At 42.2% G+C, this 19,007-nt stretch overlaps 1 protein-coding gene and 1 long non-coding RNA gene across 8 annotated transcripts in view; one reads left to right on the top strand and one right to left on the bottom strand.

The window, feature by feature from the left end:
• The window catches only part of CHD7 (chromodomain helicase DNA binding protein 7), a 134,832-nt gene extending 131,794 nt beyond the window's left edge, over positions 1–3,038 (top strand). For all 7 annotated transcript variants that reach the window (XM_082233713.1, XM_082233719.1, XM_082233718.1 and 4 more), the window contains one exon: positions 1,161–3,038. In XM_082233713.1, coding sequence (XP_082089839.1) covers positions 1,161–2,129 — 969 coding nt within the window. In that variant the 3' untranslated portion in view covers positions 2,130–3,038. The remainder of the gene's footprint in view (positions 1–1,160) is intronic.
• Positions 2,700–17,813, bottom strand: LOC309538519. Its single transcript, XR_014222264.1, has 3 exons — positions 17,792–17,813; positions 11,996–12,065; positions 2,700–4,714 (listed from the first exon to the last, which is right to left on the bottom strand). It is a non-coding gene; the product is annotated as an uncharacterized lncRNA (long non-coding RNA).
• Between the last annotated feature and the right edge of the window lie 1,194 nt (positions 17,814–19,007).

Below are 19,007 nucleotides of genomic sequence, written 5' to 3' on the forward strand. Positions count from 1 at the left end.
ACAAACACAGCTTTTGACAGGGAGCCACTTTTGACAGGGTGGGTGTGGCTTGTCTGAAACAGCCTTGCAGGTCAAATGGGGAGGCCTGCCGGGTCCATTTAGGCCAGGGGTCTGCAACCTTTAAGACAAAAAGAGCCACTTGGACCCGTTTCCAAAGGAAAAAAAACATGGGAGCTGCAAAACCATTGCGACATTTAAAACAAATATATCTCCAGAGCCACGATCTGACAGCGGGCGGGAAGGTGACGTTGGGACGGTGCGTGACTAACGCACGCACCGCCCCCATGCGACGTCACAGCCAGTACAGCGCCCGCCACAGTGGGGAGTCTCGGGGCGCACAATGCGCCTCCTCCCCTCGCTAGTATCCGCCCTGGAGCCGCGGCAAAGGTGTAAAAGAGCCACATGCGGCTCCGGAGCCGCGGGTTGCAGACCCCTGATTTAGGCTGACAGGCCAGAAGTTCCCAACCACTGCTGTGAAACGGTAGCTACCCGCTTTGGTGGACATTTGTAACTGCTTCATTATTAGTGTACGACTGTCTTAGGAATACCTATTAAATACAAGATTAATACACAATTGATTATGGAATAAAACCTTCCATGCTTGTAATAAAACTTGTTCTTTGATTAAGTATGTAGACTGCCTTGTTTGAGTTCTGTGAGGAATTTCCCTGTTCTCAACCTCAGGCATTGGACATGGTGTGTGCAGAGGCATTCTGTTTCTTAAAACCTAGAAGCCTAGTACTTGTCAGACAAAGGACCACATCATGTTTAATTTGCTTCGGATTTTGCAAGGCTTTATAAATCTGGTGTGTTTATCGTATCAGATTTCTTTGGAAGTCTCGTCTTCGGAGCATTACCTACTGTTTCTGGTTTCTTTGTTTTTACCATTGTTTTGTTTACTATATCATATTGATGATGTTGAAGGGAGAGCTTATTTACTGGACAATGCTCAAAGGTATGATCTGGCCTTTAATGGGAGGAGGGAAAGGGCTGCTTTGTGAACAAGATCTAATTGGCAGCATACCTGTTCTTTTCCTTGCCCTTGGGATTATACGCTCTGCTTTGTCATGTGAGCCGCCCTACATGAAATTCTAAATCGGTAGGCATCCCCGTAGGTAGAAGCGTAACAGCATGGAATGTTTTTTCTTCCCCATATGCAGGGTTTTGTTCCAGAGTCCATGTTTGACCGTCTTCTCACAGGACCTGTTGTGCGAGAAGAGGGAGCAAGCAGAAGAGGGAGAAGGCCAAAAAGCGAAATTGCCAAAGCAGCTGCAGCAGCTGCTGCTGTAGCTTCAACTTCGGGAATTAACCCACTGCTGATGAACAGTCTGTTCGCTGGAATGGATCTCACGAGCCTTCAGAATTTGCAGAACCTACAGTCTCTCCAGCTTGCAGGTCTCATGGGCTTCCCTCCAGGACTAGCGACAGCTGCTGCCGCTGCTGCTGCTGCTGGGGGTGATTCTAAAAATCCAGCTACCATGCTGCCTCTGATGTTGCCAGGTATGGCAGGGTTGCCCAATATGTTTGGACTCAGTGGATTGTTGAATAACCCAATTACAGCTGCTTCTGGAAACACCACTATGGCTTCCAGTCAAGGAGAAACTTCTGAAGATGGCACTTCAAAAGTAGAAGAAAAGAAGACTGAGAATGAAGAGGAGAACAAAGACTCTGAGAAAAGCACAGACACTGTTTCTGCTACTGACTCCGCAAATGGATCTGTCAGTGTAACTGCTGCCGCCGCTGCAGCAGCAGCAACCACCACCACCACCACCACCACAGGATTGCCTGCCAACCCTCTGACCTTCAATCCTTTCCTTCTGTCCACCATGGCTCCTGGCCTGTTCTATCCTTCTATGTTTCTACCTCCAGGACTGGGAGGATTGACACTACCTGGTTTCCCAGCATTAGCAGGACTTCAGAATGCAGTGGGCTCCAGTGAAGTGAAGGTTACTGATAAAACTGAAGGAGCTGCCTTTAAAGATGAAGAAAATCTAGAGGGCAGTGATGCAGAGGAGAGCCTTGATAAAACTGCAGATTCCTCTGCTTTAGAAGATGAAATAGCACAGGGTGAAGAATTAGACTCGCTTGATGGGGGGGATGAATTAGAAAACAATGAAAATGATGAGTAAGCAGTACCAGTTACTGTTAAAGTGTTTTAAACTTTTGACAAGTGGTAGTCCTACTGTTTACACTCACAGTTAATGTCCATAATTAGTTTTTATAAGCTGTTCTGTAACATAGTGTAGCAAACAAAAAAGTTCAAGTCATGTTATACAGATGTGTCAAAAGGTATCTTGGTCATTAAGTATTGTGCAGTGCATTATTTATTATCCCTAGGAGAGATGAAATTGAGAGGTGATCATGTCTTTTTAAGGAAATTGACATAATGCTCTGCTTTTTTTTCCCTTTTGGTACCATTGGTATTATAAAAGCAGCAATTTGTAATAGAGTGGCACTAAATAGAAGGAAGTGCTGCTTAAAAGGAAGTATGAAGTTATATATTTAATTTTTTATTTTTATTCTTTGCTGTGAAAGTCAAGATGAAATTTACCACACATATCATACTCGGGCATCATTTTGACTGTATGGGGGGTTGCTTGTGCATGTACACATACACACATTCTCTGACAATCTCCATGATAGTGTGAATGTCTCTCTGTCTTGAGACACAGCAATAATAAGGCAGCTGTTGAATGTGAAGAGTACCTTTTGGAAATTACCCACTGAAAAGGTTCTTGCAGGATAAAACTACAGTTAAATCGTCTCGTGATCTTGTAATGCACTGGTAAAACAAAAAAAAAAAATTAAAATCAGGTACCTTTTTGAATTAAAGGACTTTGTTACTTTAGCCACAAAGCTAAACAGATTACCTCAACTCTAAACTAGCCTTGAAGTTTACAGACATGACTTTGTAAATGTATTTGTTTTTCTTCGTTGTGATGTCTTTTTTTTCCCTTGGAAACTGCTATCATGTAAGATAAGATGTAAATTGCTGCCAACTGTAGTAATGATGCTTTTAATAAAAGTGACTCATGATATGCAGAGATGTAATTTATAGAATGTAGTGATTAGGGAAATCACAACTGGTGTTTACTATTTTTTGTATTCTCAATAGTAGCAAATATATAATTGTGTTTCTTTTTTTGGTACCTTTTTTAAAAACTATATCTTCCTTTGCTAGCTTTTTCTGTCCCTAAATATACTGAATTGGTAGGTTGTGAGAAATAAGACAAGAAGAAAAATCCTGAATTATGTTCATATTATTCCACTCTAGCTAAAGCTTCAGAAAGACACACAAAACCCTGCATTACTCTTTCAAAAGGGCTTGTGAGACTAGGAATACTTTCAAATGTGTTCAGCGTGTGATAATGTGGTACATTAAAGAACAAAAGGGTAAAGAGAAATGAGGCTTTGATAGGCACAATATCTAGGTCATTTATCCTTGGTTAATGGGTAGAAAAACACAATGCTGTAGTTTGAGCAGAGGACATAAAGGCTCTGTGGTTTCCTGTAGACCAGAGCCTGTGATGCCAGAAACCACTGTCAAACAACCTACAGGAAACTACAACTGACCCACTTTAAAGAAAACTTAAGCTGCTTCTGGAAAGCTTCTGATTTGTAACTTCATATGACCTTTGATAATGTATCAATTGAGAGTTATTGTTTTCATTGTACTGTGTCGCCAGGATGAGCACACAGCAACCCTGACATAAAGTTAAAGGGTGAGGCACTTCACTGTGGAGGGTGAAAAGCTGGATCTGCTGGGTGCAGAGCTCTCTTTAGAGAAATACTTCAAGCACAATGCTGTTGGTGTACTCCAGAATCCACTAACAGTTGATAGAAATCTCAAATAATTTATGAAGCTCGTTTGCACATTTGTCTAGCTGCTGTGCAGCGCCCAATAATGCAAACTTAAAGTGACCTTTATTCTAAGGACCAGTTCAGTTTAAAGCACATGCGTATGATGACAGGAGAGGGCAGAATGTGGGAAAGAGGAGTCTCTGCGAACAATGAAAACAAAGTTAGTAATGAACAGCTGCAAAGTGAATATTGTGTGAATGAAAGATGTGCACCGTTTGAATTAGTGAAGATCAAAATGTCTTGTTACCTCCACTTTAATAGATCATAGAGAGCTAATAGAGGTCAGGAAAGATTTTTTTTCCTGTACACATTATTGCACAGTTGACTGAATGCATTATTCTTTCCTGTCAAGCCTCACATATGGAGCAGATCATAAAAATCTAGAAACCAACTTGGAGGGGCCATCAATCTGATCAAGAGTGGCATATCCTGTGTGTGCATTCATATTATCAGCTTGTTAAATTTTTCACTTTTTTTAATGACTCATTTTCAACAAACTCTGGAATTTATTGTAAAAGTACCACCGTGAAAGATTCTTTGTCTCTATTCCTAGTAATGCATTAATTTTTATACTCCCAGCAAGGAACTTAATGAAGGTTAATGATATCCCAGGGGAAGGAGTTTTAATTGTCAAGAGCAAAGGCAATTAAAAAACAAATAACACACACAAACCACCAACCTATAGCATCCTTTATTTCTGGCGGCTGTGTGTCCATTTTACGATGGTGTGAGCCCTCACATATTTAATGTCCTTGGAGAAGATGTCTGGTGTGAAACAACTCATTCCCTTGCGCAGCCAATAGAAACAGTGCAGAATCTATGAGAAGGTTCAGCACAAGCCCCACTTCTCTATCTGAAAAGGAGGAGGTCCTGATAAATTGTGACCATAAAGTCTATATGAATTAAAGAAAGCAATAGTGAAGCCTTATCCTCCTTGATGCAGACATATTTAATATGATTGTGCTTTTTTCCTTTGGTAATGGCATGAGTGACTGAATGTTCCATGGAGAAGGGTGCAGTATCTACAGGTAAAACTGTTCATTCCCCACTAAGCTGTCATATGTGTGCACAAGCTACATACCAGGGCAGTATACGGAGACAATGTATATTCCTCTTATTCATACTATATAGCAGGGATCGGCCAGGTTTGCCTTGCCTGGGCGAGTTCACTCCAGCAGAGATCGCTATGTGGGCCGGATTGCATGCGAACTTGCAATTTCCGGCGTCTGCACAGCTGCGATTTCTGGCGCCACGGAAGTGAGTCCCTGGACCGGTTTAGCGCAGTGCGCAGGGACTCACCAAGCAGGTGGCTCGGTTCGGGGACCGGTTAAATAACCCCCGTGGGCCACTTGTTGCCTATCCCTGCTGTATAGTCTTTGTGTGCTGGATCTTGAGTGACTTGCACAGCACAGGGCTGGATGTAACTAAAGAAGGCACACAACCACCTCTCATTACCCCCATGCTGTGCCCGTTGTGTTGCCCTCTATGTAGGCTGGGGTGGGGATGGAACAGGGAAATGTTCCCCTCTTCTCATGTAAACATAGCCACACTTAAGAAATTGAAGCAACAGAAATAAACAGGCCTGTTTAGGGAAGTTTTTAATGTTTGGAGTTTTATTCTGTTTTTAGTGTTCTGTTGGAAGCCGTCCAGAGTGGCTGGCGAAACCCAGCCAGATGGGCGGGGTACAAATAATAAAATTATTATCATATTAAAATTGGAGGAGGTAAACAGAAAGGGAGAGTGGAATAGAGGCAGAGTTGTGGGACATGTTACAGTGAAGTGGGGGGACACCGCTTTCCTTGTGGACACACTGCCATCACCCATGGAATGATAGGTTAAGGATTCTAACCTGGAGGTATTTGGTATTCCTTTACTCCTACCAGCTGGTTTCTAATTAAAACCAGGCACATGTGCTTTCATTTTAAAAGAATGGGATTCCTAATGGAAGCATAGCTACTTTGAGGAGGGGGGGGGCGGTTGGCTTAGGATGAAGTTTAAACCAACCCAAGGGACTGAGGGCCTGAATCTTGATATGAAAGTGTTGGTGACTGGGATTGAACCTAGTGATCGGGGCTGAATCTTTGCATTAAAGTAAAGTATTTCCAGTGTGAAAACGCTACTTGTTCCTCTTTAGAAGAATGTGTGTCTTGAAAAATGGCTGATTCTGGAAATATTTGGTATATTGACATGGGTTGTTAGAATAGGAAATAATGATCTGCACTGACAGTAGGTTTTCATGAGTTACTTCAAGAAATTGGAGTATTTATATAATACTTCAATGTACTCAATTATTTCCAAATTTGTGGACTCCAAAAACCAATTTAGCAATTTCCACTCCAATTTCTGCCATAAAGAAAAGTCCAAAATCTATATGAAAGCCCTATTTGTAAAAGAGATGGATTAGAGAAAGTACAGTGGTGCAAATGTGCATAATTTGCACAACTCCTGCTTTATTTCATTTTTTTAATGTTTTAAAATAAATACAGTTCTATTGATTTCTAATATATAACAACTACAAAAAAGGAAAAGATACAAAAACAAAATCCCAACTTGCTCCCCACTCCAGGACAGATTGATCTAGTTAAGTTTGCCAAAGTCCAATATGTGATTTTGGTGGTTGTGTAACTCATTCTTGTAGAATTTTGGGGACAGATTTGGTTTCAAGGGTAATCACATACCACTTGAATGTCGCAAGCTTGCCCCAGTGAGGCATATAAGAATCTGGATAAATGTACAAAATTGAGAACGTGGTTACATAATGGTGTCAACTTTCCCAATATCTATTATAATTCATTTACTATACTATACAAACTTTTTCTGTAAGTGTTTTGGGCCCCAAACTGGAACTTTTGTGGCTTTCAAATTAAATTCTATTTTCTCTCTTGCTAGTCTTGCTTTTATGCAAACAGACGGGAGACCTCTGACAAGTATCCTGATGTTCACTCCACCAGCACCATTTTAAATAGCCATGGAGATGAAGGGTTGCAATTTTGATAGTAGTACTGCAGGATGAGATTTTTAACGCTTTCCCCCTTGGAACATTTCCCTAATGTAATCACACCACCTAAAACTGCTATTAGCTCTGTTTAAAAAAACAAAACACAAGAAATGCATTGTACAGGTCCCCACCTTCTATGCTGTCAGCAAAACAGGTCTAAAAGCAACTTAAGTGTTACGTGGTTGTAACTGGGAAAATAACAAGAAGGGCAAGACTAAGTTCCCACTCTCCATAACAACACCGTTGCTGTCCATGGGAGACTTTAAAATACAAATGACACATCCCTCCCACCCATTTGTAAGGGATGGGAAACTTGTGTTCCCTAGATGTTAACAGACTGCAAGTCTCTAATCTCTGATCAGCGGCCATGTTGATAAAACTAGAGTGATGATGCATTTGGGAAGCAGGTCTTTCATGCTGTACTTTCTCCCCTTTCAGTTTGGTGGTAGTTCTGAATGTTTGAGACGTGGCCCATTAGAAAGTATAAAAGCACTTCCACAGGCTGTCTAACTTCTTGGTGTCATTTGCCTTACATCTTCTGTATTTTGACTGAACGAGGAAGCAGATTGCTGCCCCAGTACACCCAGTTTGTTTTCAGTCATAAGTTACAAACCTACCATATTTAGAAGGAAGTTCTACTGAGTACTGTGGAACTGTTCTCTCCTATTTCTGGTTTATTTTTGCTGAGATGATTGTTTGCATCCTGGTTTTGCTGTAGAGCATGGGTAGGCAAACTAAGGCCTGGGGGCCGGATCCGGCCCAATCACCTTCTAAATCTGGTGCACGGTCCAGGAATCCGCATTGTTTACATGAGTAGAATTTGTGGGGTCTGCCTGGTGTTTTTACATGAGTAGAATGTGTGCTTTTATTAAAAATGCATCTCTGGGTTGTTTGTGGGGCAAAGGAATTCGTTCATATATTTCTTTCAAAATATAGTTCAGGCCCCCCACAAGGTCTGAGGGACAGTGGACTGGCCCCCTGCTGAAAAAGTTTGCTGGCCCCTGCTGTAGAGTTTTTCTTCCTTTCATCCTATCCCCGATTCCTCCATTTTTATTTTATTTGGATTTGGCCTAGGAAGAGATCTGGCTAAAGAGTGACCATCACCAACTGGCTGAATACTTAATCTACAGAGAGAACGGCACTGAGGAAAATAATAATTAAGGATCCCTGCTCTCGATTGAATCTTGTCTGGTTTTAAGCACAAACAGCACACTCAGCTTTGTTGACTCAGTGATGCATTTGTGTTAGTGGCTGCTTGAGCTGTACACCAATTTACAGTGTGACCTTCAACAAAATGGCATTATTCTTAAATGCTGCCTGGAGAGCCATGACAGATTACATCAGCCTAATTCATTTCCAGTTACATTCACCCCCCTCTCCGACAAGGAGGAAACCATGCTGCCACCTTCAAAGTGTTCAATGGCAGAATCCCACAACTGGAGCCTTGGTTGTGAAAATCATTATTGATTTCTTGATCATCCCTGCAACAACTCCCACATTCTCTTTTTTTAAACCGGCGGTGGGGGTGGGGTTACCATGTATACAATATTAGCGTCACTGGGAATTAAAACTTCATTACAACAGAATGGAGACTTGAAATGCCATTAAATATAAGTACTACCAGATTTTGCATGCTGCTGAGACCATATATTTGTCCCCCCCCCTCTTTTTAGGCAGCACTGATTACCAGGACGATCTATTGAAGACTAGTCGATACACCTTATTGTTATTTTTGTGGGGGCTGAGGGTGGAATAGTATTCATCTCTATTTGAAGAGTACATTTCACAGATTGCATTTCTTACCCTTTTCCTATTGAGCTTTTTTTCAATTCCATTAGTTGACACCTATCTCTTCTCCTGCAACTGTGTGGATTACAGGGTTTATTTTCCTCAAGCAATTGTCAATCAAATGGTTCCTTAGTTTCTTTTTGATCTGCCTTCATTGCTTCATCTTGATGCCAATGTTGTTACAGCTTTTCATGTCGTTTTGACAACCCTGGGCACCATTTTTCTTTCGCTGTGACTATTGGGATCAGAATGGAGGCCAGCTGCATCTCTTGGTAGGGATGTTTGTGAATTGGTGTTTGGCTAGAATAGGATTTTGCAAATTGTGTTGGCATGAACCTCCCCAAGTATGTGCGGCTGGGTTTTTTTTAAGCGTAAGCCAGCTCAGCTTCTTCTGCAGAGCCTGGAGACAACAGATCAAAGAAAGAGAAAGAGATTGGTACCATTTGGTCCATAGTGTGTTTTGGGATTCTGGTACAGACTTGAGGGAAACATAACAGCCATAAAAAGGGCATTGCGCTAAGGACCACTTTACTGCATCATGCCCAAGATCCATCGAATCCATGAGTCCATTTCCATCACATCCCTGTAGATGCCTGCAACACACACATGATGTCTGTTTCCAGCATCAGGTATTCAAAGAACTGCTGTCTCTGAACATAGATGTTCCATTAATGGCTAACAGAACCACCCTCCGTGAAACTTACAAACAAACAAAAAACTTATAAATGAATGAGCACCTCCAACTGAAAACTGTGGCTGAAAACCCTGCAAATCAATGTGTTGTGTGAATAACAGCTTCTCTTTATCAGCGCTGAACCTACTGCTAGTCTTCAATGGAACTCCATTTGAGTGTTCAGTGCTTGATGTGTGCAGAAGATATGAACATGCTCTCTAGACCATACCCAGCTAAGCACACACTCGGTGTTCAAAACTCCCATTGTCTTAGGTGCATTTGGCGACAAGGAATTTCATTACGGCGAGTAGTTTCTGAGTTCTGGGCACAGTACTGCACCTGAAATTTCAGATCAAAAGAGTGAAGTGGAAGGAAAGGAGGACATTTTCTGCCTCCCCACTTCCAGCTACTCTCTGAAGACTGGAGAAGAGACCATCTTAAGAATATTAGGGGGTGGGCAAGGGAAGGACTAGACTATGTGAAAAGTGAACATAATATTTTAGCTGCAGTTCATTCATTTTAAGCTTTGTATTCTTATTATACATAATGCATGCCTAGACATTCCGTTGTTGCTCCCATAACCTAGGTTTAAGGTGCCATTTAGCTCCTAGCTTTCATTTCTCAGCTTCTAAGACTGCACACACCACAGCAGATACACCCTCTGCATCATTCTGAAGGGGGTCTCATGCTTGCAGCTCTTTCCATGGGGATGAGAACACTGGTTGAAACAAGGTTGTGTCCCCATAGTGCAGCTGATCCCAGCCATGTCTACCTGCCCCACATATGACAGGGGTGGGCATGGTTCGGGGGAAACCACCTCAGATACCTAATTGGATTACCTGACAGGACTAATTAAGCCTGTGGGCTGAAGCTTCCCCACTGCTGCCCTACAGCACCTCCTCCAACCTAGTTCCCTCCATATGCTGTCAGACTATGGGTCCTGTCCTCCATGCTGACTGGGGCTGATGGAAGTTATGTTACCGAAATATCTATTTGGAAGGGTGCTGTTAAAGAAGCTATGTACACATGCATCCAGGGTGTGGAGCTCATTTCAGACTGGTGTTGATGGTGGACTGGCCACAGTGAACATGACATGTCAGTGTCTAGTCTCTAGGGTACAAATGGGGAGTCTTAAGTTTCTAAAGAGTCTTTCAGGTGTTCATTCTGAATGCCTGAAGGGGGCTTTTGTGACTCCCTGTGTCCAGTAGGAGAAAAAGCATAATATCTCTTTGTTGTGTACGATTTCATAAACCCTTGCATTAGGAGTTGATTTAGCAGTTAAAGGTAAAGGACCCCTGACAGTTAAGTCCAGTCGCGAACGACTCTGGGGTTGTGGCGCTCATCTCACTTTACAGGCCGAGGGGGCTGGCATTTGTCCGCAGACAGCTTCCAGGTCATATGGCCAGCATGACTAAGCCGCTTCTGGCGAAACCAGAGCAGCGCAGGGAAACGTTGTTTACCTTCCTGCCGGAGTGGTACCTATTTATCTACTTGCACTGCGTGCTTTCGAACTGCTAGGTTAGCTGGGACCGAACAATGGGAGCTCACCCTGTCGTGGGGATTCGAACCACCAACCTTTCAATCGGCAAGCCCAAGGCTCAGTGGTTTACACCACAGCGCCACCCGCGTCCCTGATTTAGCAATTAAAAATCTCCAAATGCTTTTCCTCAGAGGGAAGGTGTCTCAAATTTATTTTAGTTACCTTTTACGTTTCTTTCAACTCTTAAATTTTGCTATGAGGTGACCAGAATTGCAATTGTACTAGATTACATACGGTTCCCTGCACACCAAGAGTGGTAGTGGTGTGTTTACAGGGGGTTGCAGAGAGAGAGGGTCTGGAAATGCCTTTGTGCATATGTCCATTTTTTGCCACAACTTCTGTTTCTATGGAATGCCAACACATATGACATTAGCCATTGTTGAAATGGTATGGGCAAATTCAGTAGTTTAGAGCAGGGAGGCGGAATGTGTGACCATCATGAATATCCCCCAAAGGGAATGTTCAAGGATCCCATTCCCTTTGCTTTTAGAACTTTTCAACTTTATATTACTCAACTTCACGGCACTAAGATCTGTAAAATGACTAAATGCAAATTCCCATCCTTGAAGTACATGCAAACTGACCACTGCAAATCTATTCAGGAATCATCGTATTTGACTTTTAACACAACAGCTGAACCATGGACTCGGCAATTCAGGGAGATATAAATGGCTGCATTATAATAAGCAGACACCTATTTCCAGCATGATCTATGTTTTTGTGAAAATTCATTATAATAAGTCTTACAATACCAAGCTCTTCAATGAATTTTTCATGTCTGCATACCTAGATATATATATATATATATATATATAAAACGATGGTAATCATACACCTTTAGGGCAATGCTGAGCACCAGCTGTTTCATAGGTGATTTATAGGTTGCCATGCTCAAGGTTAATAATCAGGAGAAACAGGTTAGAGTATGCAATGTATTTATGTCAGGTTAGAAGTTCAGGAGTGGGAGGGGACAATATTAAAAAGATGTGTGCTGATTTAGTTAATCAGACCTGTACTTTGTGGCCAACAAAATATGTTAACATATTTCACAAAGGTAACGCGAAGGTAGAAGTAAAACACCCAACTTGCTTTTAAAGTGCAACAGAGAAACACTAGTTGAACACTCTATACTTACACTTCCATGACATTATATAAGCTGGCCAGATTTTCATGTTCTGAAGTAGTCATTTAAGGAAAGAACTTCCCTTTAGGGGAACCAAAAAAAGAGAGTACAAAATCAACACCTTCCCACCTTTTAGTGTAGTCATTTCCTTGGTTACAGGAAGGAAATTACCATAAATTGTTGATGAAAATAATTATAATATGGTACACCTTTATATTAATTTTGCACAGCATGAAGAGTGGTCAGTATAAGCAGCAATCTTATTCCTTACTAATTACTGAAGAGCGATACCTCCAGGGTTGGGGTAGGTGTGTGTGTAAGATAAGTGGAGATTCAGAGAACCTGGGGTGGGTGGGTGTAGAATGACCTACATTGACTTTTAAATCAAGTGTGGGGAAGAGGACTGGGCCAATGGGCTGGGCCATAGCCAAACTAACTTGCAATCCAGTTCAGGAAGTGATCCACTGGAAACGGCAGGAAGGGCTTCTTCCTAGCCTTGGTTGTCTGAACTATGACTGGCCAAGGACTAAGAAACACACATACATTCTATGACTACAAACCAGGAAGATGTACTGAACAACAATTCATAAGGTAAGACCTAAAGAGTGGAACATAGCAGCATAAATTTAGATTTCTAAGCTGAAAGCAGTCATTAGCCAGTGTGCTCTGATGATGATGGCATTACTGTATTTCTTGAAAGTTTGATATATACCGGTACTGTACCATGTATTGGCATTTAAAGCAGCAAAAAGTTCAATTTAATTTTGGGATTGTCCATAGCAGGGGTGAGGAGCCTGTGTCCCTCCAGAGGTTGCTGGACCACAACTCCTCCCGTATAACACCTGTTCACCCTGGTCTGGGGCTGGTGGGAGCTATAATCTGACAGCATCAGGTTTCCTACCCCAGGCCTATAAGGACACCACCTCTAGCTCGCTAGTAGTTTCTGCTAGGTGAATTAGAGAAGTTCCTGCAAGTTTCCATTTTGTTTGCCACAGTTTGAGTGTATTTTTTACCCTCTACTGGTAAAAAAATACATATAAAGAATATAAACACACATAAAAAGTGTAGTTCTTTTTAAAAAATCTAGTTCTGGTATTGAAGAGCAAGGAAATATTCCTTTCACTAATATGCCTTATTAATAGCTCCAAAAGAGATGGCAACAGTGGCTGAAGGAGCCAGGATAGCTGCTCCTCAATCTTTAATGCCTGCTGTGTAGCTCTGTTCCATCTTGGGAGTGGTTTAGGTGGGTGGGGATGGTAATGATTGATTTAGTAAAATAGGGAGGGTAACTAGTACAAACCATGTGCTCCAGTAACCAGGGCTAAGGTATTTTTTAAAAAAAAAAATGTGTACAAGGAGGGGGATTATCCTACATATCCCTGTGTTGCAGGGTGTTGAACTAGGTTTCCCTTTGGTTCCCTTCCAACTCTACAGTGTTATGATTCCATGATTCAGTTCTTCATCTGTTTGTACAATTCCATTCCTAGAATTGACCTGTTGGTTATTTGGCTTTCAGTCTTTGCAGGGATCTCACATCTTTGCTGATTTGAACTGAACATAGAAAAATGAAAACTTTACTATTGTAGAAGGGAAGAGAAATACTCCGTTGTAATACAAGCATCCTGATTTCTAACATCTATTGGTGGAAATGGGATCTCCTAGTTTTATGGAACTAAGTATTTTGAAGTATGCAATTTTTTTTTTTAAAAAAAAGCTTGCAGATTTCATGAAAATCACACATTCACTTGGCTTGCCTCCTATGAGCCCCTTGTTCATATTACATAGTAAAGTGTACCTATTTTCTGTTGTCAAACCATGCTACAGAGTAGAAATACAGTATTTCTCTTTTAAAAGGAGAGTCCTTTATTTCTGCATTAAAAGATGCAAGCGATACAATGTGTAAGTACCTTAAGAGGTAAAATGTTATGCAAAGTGATGGTGCAAAATGAATACTCCACATGCTTTCATAAGATGCTGGCACAGCTTTGTGAAAATCCTTCTGTATGAAAAAATATAACATGGAGTGACTTCAACCAGAGACACTGGGATTTGCCTATCTCAGTAGAAAGCTGTAACCATTTTGGAATTATTGTTTCATGACACATTTGATTACAAATAATATACACCCTTGTGCAAATTAATTGAAACAAAGCATGTTTTCTATCTTACTCATAATCCTGTACTCAAAACAAACACGAAAAGACAGTTGATCATTATGGTATCGGAAGCCTGCAGCCAATGGAAGGAATGATGCACTCGCCATAATATATTGAAGCTCTACGAAAGAGAGTTATCCCAGAGCTGGAAAAGAGGTATCCCTGTATGTATGTATATGTGAGTTTTATACAATAAATTGCATTGTTTGTTTCAATTAATTTGCACAAGGGTGTACAATGTCCAGAACTCCATCCACCTCTTAGTGTTATGGGCTTAATGGGGAAGTGCCTGTGTATTTAGCGATGCACATACAGTATGACACATGGTTGCTTATTCTGCCCTGATAGAATAGCTGCAGTGTGGAGTGGACATCCATTTGCAGAACCAACATTGGATCATGCAATGGAACTTTCTCCCCTCCCCTCCTCTTCAGCACCTTCAAAATCTGCTCCAGGGGATTGAGGGAATAATAGATTCCGTTTGCTTTATCATGTGTTGGAAATTAATTAGCTCAGTGTGGGCAATATAAATGAGTCAGGCAAACCTGAGTACAATTCCCACCTGTCCCCTCCTCCAGCAGAGCACTCCTTTCAACAGCTCTGTAGAAAGCTATGCAAAATTTAAAAATCTGACCCTTGGATCTTCATACTGTTTTTATTTACATCTGTATTAATTTAATACTATAGGTATTGTAATTTGAAACCGTAAGGTGGCATCTCTAGCTAAGTCATACTCAGAGCGGACACACTGAAATTCATTGCATAGTTGGAAACTATTCTAACCATGTCTACTCAGAAGTAAGTCCTATTGAATTAACTGGGGCCTACTGCTATGTAAATTGGGTTAGAATTTCAGCCTTAGTGATTATTGGGAGGGGGGAGGGGGAATCCTCGTCACAGAAAAAACTTTATATCCAAGCCCTCTCATAGCCCCACATGCGTTTCCAAGTCTATATAAATGCCTGCTGAGCAACTTGTTGAGCTTTCCCCAAGTAATGAATGGTATCTGTCCTCTAAACAAATGGGAAGAGGAGCCCCGACATAATAAAGCCAGAGCCTAGGACACCGAAGAGATTTCATTCCCATAAATTGCATCTCTATTACACTTTGAGTATATTCACATTGAGAATGTCCAAATAAGATGAGGAGAGGGCCTAATTCATTTTATAAGCAGGGCTTTAAATCTCAACATGAACCTGTGCTGCAAAATTAATTATGGTTGAGATGGATGGAAGGGGAAATTCACACCAATAATGAAAAGTCCCATATCCTGCTTTGGCAATCCCTGTAATAGTTTTGACAAGACAGGGGAAAGCATTCATAAACATTAAAACACTAAAAGGAAAACAGAAAAAGCTTACATTCAAAGGGAGGAGTGGTCACTTACCAAGGTTAAGCCAGGTTCAAGGTGAGGCCAAAGAAACCCCATCTCCAACCCCACCCAAATAATAAAGGACTAACAGAACCTGGGGAGAAGACACAACTGGCTCCCTCCTCGTCTCCTCAAAGGACAATTCTAAGTAGCATATTCATGATGCCAGTCAAGGTAGCTAGCTTCATGTATAAGCTTAGACATGCATGTAAGCATTTTAAGTGCATACAAAGAACACGTAAAGTATAAATGCAATAGGTAAATACTGAAACTTCGGTATGAAGAATACTCATGGGAGACTGTGGATTGGTTGCACCTCCCTGTCAAGTATGCTGTTGGACCACAGCAACTCTCACTCCACCCGCCCCCATCCTGTCGTCTGTGTGAATGCTGCATTCCATAACTCAGTGGACAAAGCTGAGCCAGGCCAATCCTGCCCAGCTGGTGCACCCAGGTCTCAGTGACACAGGAGAAATTAAGTATCTTGTCCATTATTATAGAAAAATGCTTTCTTCTAGACTGACCTGGCATTAACTAGTACCACCGGGTACTGGGTGACAGGACAACATAAATTTTGGGGGAAGGAGGGCGTATTGGTCAAGGAGACAGCTTCCAAGCCAGAGGTTTTCAACCTTTTAAAGTCCACGGCTCCCTAGACCAACTACATTCTTTCTGCGGCACCCCTGTGGGACTCAGGAGCCCAGTTATGCCACCCCTTGCCTCCAGAGCTGGCAGCCTCTCACCCTTTTCCAAACATCCTCTCTTGTGGAGTGTTCCCACAGCCTCCTCTCCTCTCTTCTTTCTTTGGGAGTCCTCTGGGCAACTACTGCTGCCACCCCTGGTCACTGACCTGCCCCACACCCCAAAGAGAGGTGCCTCCACATGCCACACCCTAGGGGTTTGGGAAGAGGATGCCCCAGCCCTAGTGGCCCGATGGAGACTGGCCAAAGGTGAACGTGAGGTCAGCACCTTACCTTGGGAGGCAGCAGTGGCGGCAGCGGGTGCCGCTGGACCTGCAGGGCAGAAAAACTCCCCTTCAGTACCAGGCACTCAGCTCCTAGGAAGGCCTTGCACACAGCAAGTACAAGAAAGGCCAGCACAACAACCGCCTGTCTGCTTGGTCTCCCACTTGTCTGTCCATTCCCAACAGCAAGGGCTGGTGGACTGGCTGACAGGGATACCCCACCCATTTGCTTGCTTACTCCAAGGCCACCTCAGCTCCTGGCAACCAGCACCCCCAGAGGCACCATTCCTCTGGGGAGCTTGTAGCCAGTGCTGCTGCAACAAACAGCTGTGCAAGCCTTTGGGAGGCAGAGATGCAAGAGGGAATCAGAGGACAGAGGGAAGGAAAGAGGGACAGAGGCCAGTGTTGCCCCTGACCATCGCATCCCAGGGTGCCACAGCACACTGGTTGAAAACCTCTGTTCTAGGCAATTCCTGTCCGCTCTCCCTACCCGACCAAGCCCACCACCAGGACCATATCTCCCCTTGCCTGTAGCTGTTGGAATTATGCTGTCCAGACATGTGTGCATGTGTGCGTGGATCCACAAAATTACCACCCCACAATACACTAGTGCTAATTTACTACTACTGAAATTGCTACTTTTATGCCCCATAATTTTAGGAAAAGAGCAACAGCATGTTCTGTTTATCACTAGGATAGCCTCGCAAGAAAGGGCAGGCTATCCTCTTCTAAAGCACAGCATCTTCAAAAATTTACCAGGGTCACTATGAGATTCAGTGGGAAGGACAGAAAGCAATGTGCATATTGTATTAAGACAGATTTAAGGTGGGATGTCTGGGGAAATTTACACTTTAAGCTGTAAAGATTGTTAGGGAATAAGCCAAATTATACAGGGGAATCGGACGATCCTTTTCAATGAAATGTGCCATTGCAGAAGATCACACCAAAATATCTTCTGAACCTGTATAGAAAAGAGGTTCTAAAGAGCTACTAACAACGTAATCCTAAACAGATTTACTCAGAAGTAAGGTTCTCCAAACTCAAAGGGACACATTCCCTAGTAAGTGTGCAAAGGACTTCAGCCTTAGGCTCATACATAGAGCTTGTAGTAGCTTAGCACAATTGCTAACTATTTTCTTTAAACTGCTGACCTCGCTGCCATAACACTAACACATTTTGAGCTATTTAGCACTGCACTTCTGAAATTTTCCAAGGTTGGAACTAAAACAGAGATTCCACACAGAGGTTAGTAAAGTGCTGTATTATCCAGCAATGCCCTTCTGCATGGTCAATATCCTTCTGTAATGTTTACTCACAAGTAACTCCCAGCCAGCAAAGCCCTTGTCTTCCAGTTTCTTGAAGGGTTTCTTGCCTCTGTGAAAAAAGGATTCAAATTTTCTGTCTCATTCTCGGGACACTTGAGAGGTGCTTGAGAATTTCTGTGGGTGTGGGATTTTGATCTTACCTTATTGCTGTGAGATAGTGTGCGTGTTCAGTAAACATTTCTCCAAAATTTTGCAGTCTCTCTGGCTGCCCATGCTTCTTAATCTAAAGAAGTCTAATGGGGGAAGTTAGCTCACAATGTCTTCCCCTGGGCTTTACTTGGAGTGAGGGCATCTTAGAAGGATGTAGTGTGCAGACCACTGGTGAGATTATTTGTAGAAGAAAAACCTCTCACAAACAGCCTTTAGCTACTTCAAAACCATAACACAAATGCACACCATCCTAGCAAAATAAAAACATCCCCTTTGATAATTTTCTGGGGCCATTTCTTTTTTCTTCAATTGATAGTGAATGGTAGAAAAATGTGGGAGAATTTTTCAGCACCTTACTAGTCCTCTAAAATATTAATTAAGAGTTTCCTGCTTGCAGGCCCTGCTATTTGCTTTGTTTTCTGTTGTTTACTTCTGAGAGATTAGTGATAAATAGTCTCTTAATTGCCCAAATGTCAGTTTCTGTTTCCATGTGTGTTACTGGGGTGGGTAGAGTTAATTGCTGGCTTCCTTGCACATTATTTTTAATACCAAAAAGTACAATTTTGATACAAATTTTAAGAAATCAGAAATTAAAGCTTTCAGCTGTCTTGTGTAACAGGAACTGAAATTGTGGCAATAAAGGGAGGTTATTTAAGGGACAATTGAGGCCGTTCCTTACTAAATCCCAAGCCAGGAAAACAGGAAGCAGTAAAATGGGGGAAACTTGCAAACAGGAAACAGGAAACAAAATTGTAAGATGGCACCCTTCCCCAACCTGCTGCCCTCCAGATGTTTTGAGACTCCCATACCTCCCATCCCATCAGCCTCAGTCAGCATGGCCAATGGTCAGGGATGGTGGAAGCTTAATCCAGCAGCATATGAAGGACACTATGTTGGTGAAGGCTGTAATATGGGAAAGATGCCTACTTGTGTCAGTCATGAACCTAAGAAGTTTGGTATATTGCAATGTTCGTCAGGTGAGAACTCTCACAACTGCAATTGTTAACATTTGAAGTGGTCCTTATGAAGGAGAAACACCACTCAGTAGTAATCTCTT

Source organism: Podarcis vaucheri (assembly GCF_965113315.1).
Source record: "Podarcis vaucheri genome assembly, chromosome: 8".
In the NCBI taxonomy this organism is placed as follows: Eukaryota; Metazoa; Chordata; class Lepidosauria; order Squamata; family Lacertidae; genus Podarcis; species Podarcis vaucheri.